The sequence below is a fragment of the Cottoperca gobio genome, chromosome 15 (assembly GCF_900634415.1).
Source record: "Cottoperca gobio chromosome 15, fCotGob3.1, whole genome shotgun sequence".
NCBI lineage: Eukaryota > Metazoa > Chordata > Actinopteri > Perciformes > Bovichtidae > Cottoperca > Cottoperca gobio.
The window spans coordinates 12,832,501-12,839,113 of record NC_041369.1 but is presented as its reverse complement, the minus strand read 5'-3'; the positions used below and the strand labels follow the sequence as shown (position 1 = coordinate 12,839,113).

Below are 6,613 nucleotides of genomic sequence, written 5' to 3'. Positions count from 1 at the left end.
CTGTCCTCCTCTTTTGTCAGACTGTCTGTCACAAAGGAAGTGAGCTGCCTTGATGGAGAAGTGAAAACTGCTGACGTATGTGTTAACAGTATTATGAGTTTCTCCTTCACATGTTGTTACTGTACATTTAACGGCTCTCAACAGAGTAGAATTCAATCCTCTGGGTTTTAGTGATTTGACTCTGTAAATCGAGAGGGAAGGTCACAAGCTTTGGTTTTGAAAAGGTTGTTTGTCTGTGGCTACAGTCAGTGGTAGAAAATGTATATAAGTACATTTACTGAAGTACTGAACCTACACTAAATACCATTTTGTACTTTACTTGAGTATTTCCATTGTATGCTACTTTATACTTCTACATTCTGAAGGAAAATATTATACTTTTAATTCACTACATTTATTTAGTTACGTTTAACATATGAAAAACATGTGATTTGCGTATATGATATGATGCAGTTCTATACTACTAATCTACCCAGTAGTGTTCAAAGTATGTCTTCTTTCAGACTAGTAGAAATAAAAAACATCCAAAATACACATTTAGGTGTATATTTTACTGAATCTTTTTAATTTGCATCTGTAGCTTTCTCCTAAATTAACCAAAAGTTAGCCTAAGATAATGCCTCATGTGCATATTTAAACATAATATTTCAGAAAACCTGTAATACAAATGCAATGTAAAAAAACATCACGGCACAAATGTGAGGTATCATCTTGGAAACCAGAGGAAACTGTGAAGAAATACATTGGTATAGATGCAATTTATTGGGATATTGATAAGTGGCAGCCATTTAAATACAATAACACTGATCTAGGAACAGACACATACAGTAAAAGCACTCACAGGCTTACATGCGCTCATCCTAACCACACCATATGCATAACAGGCAGTACAGCAGACACTCAATAATACTGTGTGACGTAGCCCCTCACATAGTCCAGACACACCAACCTCTGAGGGGTGTGGGGAACATCATCTATAATCTTGATATATGGTCCTGAGGGACACAAAGGAAATGAGTGTGTTTAATTGAAAGCATGAAAAGAGCTCATTAGTGAGAGCAGAGGAAGTGTCGTGGCTCAAATGACTGGAAGCAGGTCAGAGAGGTAATGACATCATGTTCGGAGCAAAGTCTTTCAGTGCACCTGCTATTAACCATTATCACTAGCTAATCACAGGACCGGTTAATGTTGTAAGAGCACAAATCTTCACAACTTCAAACAATGCTCTATACCATGACACCCTTTAATTCAAAGCAACAAAAACAATGGTGTTAAAAAAAAGCATGCTGATGTGAAATATAAAAACAGGTGTAACAGAGTGTAAGCGTTCATTTTGAGGCGTTCCCTGCTAAAACACAGTTTTGGAAATACGCAGTTTTTACAGAACAATGTACACCAACAAGTTAATTAGAACATTTTTATCTTAAAAGTATTCAGAGAGATCTAAACTCTTGTGGTAGTTATCCTGCTAGCCACTTTATAGACAAACCTGCTGACAAATCTACTATTTAAAACAGAACATTGAGATATAACCTAATTTTACATTCAAGTACAACATATTATATGGCATAAAAGAGCTATTTAGTCTAAAGAGGACATTATCACAAGGTTGAGTGTACACCAGAGATCCTGTAAACTGAGAAGCAAGTGAGCGATGAAACGAGACAAACTGGCAGTTTATATGTCTATGGCAGTTTTGTCCTCTCTCGTTTGTTTGATTCCCACCAGTCTTTGACCCTCCAGCAGAAACGACAGCACTAAAACCCAGCGCTGTGCGAGTGACCTCTGCCGTGCTGAGCTTTCACACTGTCTGAAGTAGGTGGTCGTTCCTGTGGCAATGGCATCAAACTGCTCTATCAGTAGCCACACCTCCCAGAGCAGCGTCAGTGAATTCATAACTATCATGACCACAACCCAGAACTCCTCCCCTAACAATGTGGACCACGATGACCAGTTGTGACTGCCCGTGTACTTCATTTCATACAGGTAACTTGTTGCCGTGGCAACAAAAAGAAGGTGGCCAAACACCATGGAGAGGATGAACCAGACGAAGAGGCGGTGGTTACCCTGGCCGATGCACTGGTTGAGGAAAAGGCAGTGGTGGTCATAGTCTTTGATGCACACGTCGCACAGCTTGCAGTGTTTAGTGTAGTCGGGCAGTAACAACTATGAGGAGAGCAAAGACAGGGCGGGGGGGAGAGAACGTACTTATCATGATGCAGCTCATCAACTAGAACATGTGCATCTTTTACTTAACCGGCCTTTTCAAAAGCATGCCACAGGTTTTGTGTTTTATATCCTACTTTTCTACATCTACTGCTTTTTAATTTCACTATGCGATGAAAATCAAATGGCAGAGACTTAATCACCATAAATATTTATTGTATTTTATTGTCACCTCATTAATTCATTAGGAAATGTGAGATTTTAGAGTTTTTGAAGTGTAAGACCATGTGAAGGAACACACCAATTGGAGAAGTGCTGTGTACATTTCTGTAACATTCCTCTGTCTGTGCTTATTCTGTTTCCTGTTTCATTTTAGAAAGACTAACATCTCCTGTCGTTTCAGTTCCTGCCCTTGTGTGTCTTCCGCATCCTTGATTATCCACATTCTCACTACTCACCTGCCCCTGATTTTGCCGTCTTCCAACCCCGTTTATATACTTGGTTTCCCTGTTCCCCTGCCAGATTGTCTTTGTTGTCCTTGTGAGTTCATCGCTTTCCAGCAATATCCTAGTGTCACTCTCTACAATTATTTTGGCTTAGCCTTGTTCTCTGGTTTTTGGAGTTTTGCCTACTCCCTGCCTGGATTTGTTTGCTTGTTTGGGACTCAGTAAAGACTTTGCTTTTTTAGCTTTACCTAGTGCCCTGTGTCTGTCTCTGCGTTTGAGTCTCTGTTCAGCTCTGAATCGTTACACATGAACTGATAACTAGATACGTAGGTATTTATCAATGTATGCAGAAATCCATGGATCTCTAAACCATGTTCAGTGTGAATGTCTTACCTCACAGTATGGGCAGAACCTGTGAGGGCTCTGGTTGTCCTCCACCAGGTCAGCGATACAGGAGAACCGAGGATCTGCATCTGCTTTGTCCAGTGTCCCAGGGTCCTGAGTCAGAATCTTACAGAACAAACCAAGGACTAGGGAGAACTGCACTATTGACAAATTTACCAGATCACTGGTTGGCCACACACATTCAAAAGGTTAAGGATGAACCCATGTCATTTTAATATACAAAATACTTGATTACATTAGCCTTAATGTGTATATTTGGGCTAGAAAGACAACTAGGAGAGCACTAGCCTGTTGGTAATATCTATAAGAAAGCTTGTGGAGTGTCCAAAATACAAATGTGTTCTTTCATGAGCATGAAAGTGCTTACCAAATGTCACTTTAAATATTCAATGAGTACAAGTGGAAAATGTGGCTCAATAATGGAACTAAAGGAAAGGTCAGAGGATAATGAAACACACAGGGATTCAAGCTCTGGAGACTATTTACACGTCATTTTGCAAAATCATCACTTTTAGAATACCTTGTTATAGACCACACTGTTGGTTGGATGTGGCATCATAATAGTTAGGAATCATCCTGCGCTGACAGGATAAACTGACAGACTATCCAACATGTCATACTGATCGCAAGGCAATCAAAGCCAGATGGTACACAAATATACATAGACATGAGACTTAACCTGCTACATTTGTTAAGGATATTAGGCATTATTTGTCCATAGAAACAGAGCAGGGAATGGAACAAGCCAGCTATGAGGGTTCCAAGGTAGATCGGGTTAGGTAACCTAGAAGAAAGTCAGATAGAGCTATAACAAACAGTGAAATATGAAGACTTACTGAAAAACATTTCACATGTACAACATTGTCTGTCAAACCTTTGGTATGTGATCATGCGATGGTGCTGTGTGAAGATGCTTCTGGCCAGCCAGGGGAAGAGCACACCGCAGGTTATCCCCCCATAGCCTGGCAACATGGCTGCTATCAGCAGAATGGCAGATCCACTCAGGGTTGGAAAAAACAGTGTCCAGTAATACAAAGCTGGTGAGGAAAGATACAAAGATGTGTGAACAAATCAACACTTGTTACATTGCCATTATTATCATCACCAATATCATCCTCATATTCAGCATCCTTAACTACAATAGTAATATTTACCGTGAGACTCTGTGGGCTTGTGGTGTTTTGGCTCACTAATGTACTGATTCAGTAGCTTGGTCAGTTGTTGATGTCTAGAGAAAAACACACAGTATAGCAATGTATTAATCAGCATCAGGATCCCAGGAGACAGAAGTAATCCGGAAATGCGAACATACTGGATATCTAAAAGTATTGAGGGATGTTACTATCCCAATGCAGTGGTCTGCAGCTACTCAGTGTTTTTCTAGAGACAGCAGATTCACCTAAATGTTTTCCCCTGTTTGCTGAGGTCCAGTGGTGTGACGCCGCTGTGGTTCTTCTGATGGAGCATCCTGCACCCTGATCTCTGCAGCAGTGTCCAGCACACCTCCACTCCACCCCTCTCTGCTGCAACATGAAGCGCTGTCGCTCCCTGCTGGTCAACTGCATCCACAGCACATCTCTGAAACACAAATGGAAGGTTGAGGTGCACAGCTGCTAAAAAATATCTGCACTAGGCCCAGGTTCACAAAAGCATTTAAAGATTGAATTGATCTTTGTCACAAATATGGATACACATTTTATAATTGTAAATGATGTGCTCGAGTGTGTACTGAGCTTATTTGCTGAAAATGGCTGCCTTTAATTTTATTTGAGTGGTTAATTACAGTGACACTTAAGCATGCTGTAAATATGTGGGATTGAAAACCAAAACAATGAGCTAAAAGTGACTTAAAGCAGCTAAAAGTTGAGAAAAGTCACCGTACGTTGTATGTTAATTCTCAGTGGGTGTGGCAGCAATGGCTACCCTTCCAAATCCTCTTCATTTGTGTTACCAATAGAGCTTTAAAACTTGAAGACTGAGTTGTATTGTACCGTTGGTCAACTGGAGCATGTGAGTGAAGGAGAGAGTAAAGACATATACCTGGTCTCTGAGCAAATACCGGACCACCTCAGTGTTGCCTGTGGATGCAGCCAGGTGAAGAGGTGTCACTCGGCACATGTCTGTGTCTGAGAACCGGAACATTCCTGTCTCCCACAAATAATGCACTGCAATACTGGGGAAGATAAATGACAGTTAGTGCAGGCATATGTCTGTGTGTGACTGTGTAGCTAAACAAATACAATACAAAAAACTCATTTTGTGATGTTTCCTCTACTCACATGCTGCCCCCAGAGACTGCATGATGCAGTGATGTATTTTGCTGCAGGTCTATGAGACGCAAATCAGTTCCATGCTGCATCATTTGGTGTATGATATAGATGTTCCCTTGCCTGATGGGAGACAAAAGAAAACTTTTATTACACAGGATCACGCACAAAACAAAATGTCACCTCGAGAATCCAGGCATGTTTGTATAACACGAGAGACCTACATGTGCAACTTGCGCTTACCTGCAGGCAAAATGAAAGGATGTCTGTCCTGAATCACATGGCAGGTTAGGGTCAGCTCCATTACTAAGGAAAAGGTCAACCATGGCACGGTTACCATGGAGGGCAGCGTAGTGGAGTGGGGTGAAACCACCCCAGCCTGGATGAAGACAAAAACATGTTTATCAAAGTCAGATCTGCAGTCTATGTGACTAACAATATAAGCCTGACATGAATGCACGCTCAGTCAGCCTGTTGATCGTTGAAACCCTCTAGAGTTCGGGGTTAGGGTTCCCTTTGGCACAATTTGACTTTGTGCTGTGCTGTCACAGGATCTGTCCATCTAGATCTGTGCCAGACCATCTCACAGAAGAGCAGAGTTAGGTTTCCCCTTGGTTGGCATTGTGACAAAATCACATCAGAAGACACTGGAGCACAATAAAGTTTAAAGTGGTCTTTTGAAAATAACATAATGTAAAATTGATCTTGTACTTACTTGTTCCATGCTATAATGTTTGCACATTATAACTTGTGCAGATTTCTAAAGACAAAGTCTGTATTACATACATGTGACATAGGTATAACAGGTTTGTTCTATTTGAAAAATAATGTTTTAATGAGCAAATCAGGAAATACCATCACATACAGTTACAGGCTAACACTATACATAGGCAGGAACACGATATGAATTAGTGGCCCGTAGTTTCACAAATATGCAGTACATAAAAGAGCAACACTGAGCAGATCAGTATTTTTGTTAATGTATCTTATTGCACCTTACCTTTTTCATTGAGAACTGATCGGTCATTTTGAACGAACTGTATACACAGTTCAATATTCCCTGTCTGTATACAGTCAAATATGTCTCCGTCCCTAACGGAGCACTCAGGCATCGGATGCATTTTGATGGGTGCACAGAGGCGGCCTGCTGTAACTTCCACCGACAGAAACTGCAAACGAAACACAAATCAGCTCATCGGACGAAGCGCTAAAACATCATAATGTAAAGTAAGAAGGGAGATCATATCATATCATATCATATTGCCAAGTAACGGCGATCTTTCATTGTGCTAAACTGATCGAGGCAGACCACGCCCTGGACACCTCGTT

At 40.9% G+C, this 6,613-nt stretch overlaps 1 protein-coding gene across 1 annotated transcript; it reads right to left on the bottom strand.

The window, feature by feature from the left end:
• Positions 1-739: 739 nt before the first annotated feature.
• Positions 740-6,589, bottom strand: LOC115020492 (palmitoyltransferase akr1). The gene is made up of 10 exons (XM_029450565.1): positions 6,285-6,589; positions 5,528-5,663; positions 5,297-5,407; positions 5,058-5,190; positions 4,417-4,595; positions 4,172-4,245; positions 3,892-4,054; positions 3,719-3,801; positions 3,006-3,196; positions 740-2,166 (listed from the first exon to the last, which is right to left on the bottom strand). Exons 1-10 carry the CDS (start codon positions 6,403-6,405, stop codon positions 1,678-1,680), a joined length of 1,680 nt encoding a protein of 559 aa, XP_029306425.1. The 5' UTR covers positions 6,406-6,589; the 3' UTR covers positions 740-1,677.
• Between the last annotated feature and the right edge of the window lie 24 nt (positions 6,590-6,613).

What these genes read in the sequence shown, in the direction of transcription:
- LOC115020492 (XM_029450565.1), bottom strand. Translation starts at nt 6,405, where the DNA reads ATGCATCCGATGCCTGAGTGCTCCGTTAGGGACGGAGACATATTTGAC. An exon ending in GCAGTCTCTGGGGGCAGCAT is followed by an intron (nt 5,191 to 5,296) that starts GTGAGTAGAGGA and finishes TATCTTCCCCAG; the next exon opens with TATTGCAGTGCATTATTTGT. An exon ending in GGTATTTGCTCAGAGACCAG is followed by an intron (nt 4,596 to 5,057) that starts GTATATGTCTTT and finishes TTTGTGTTTCAG; the next exon opens with AGATGTGCTGTGGATGCAGT.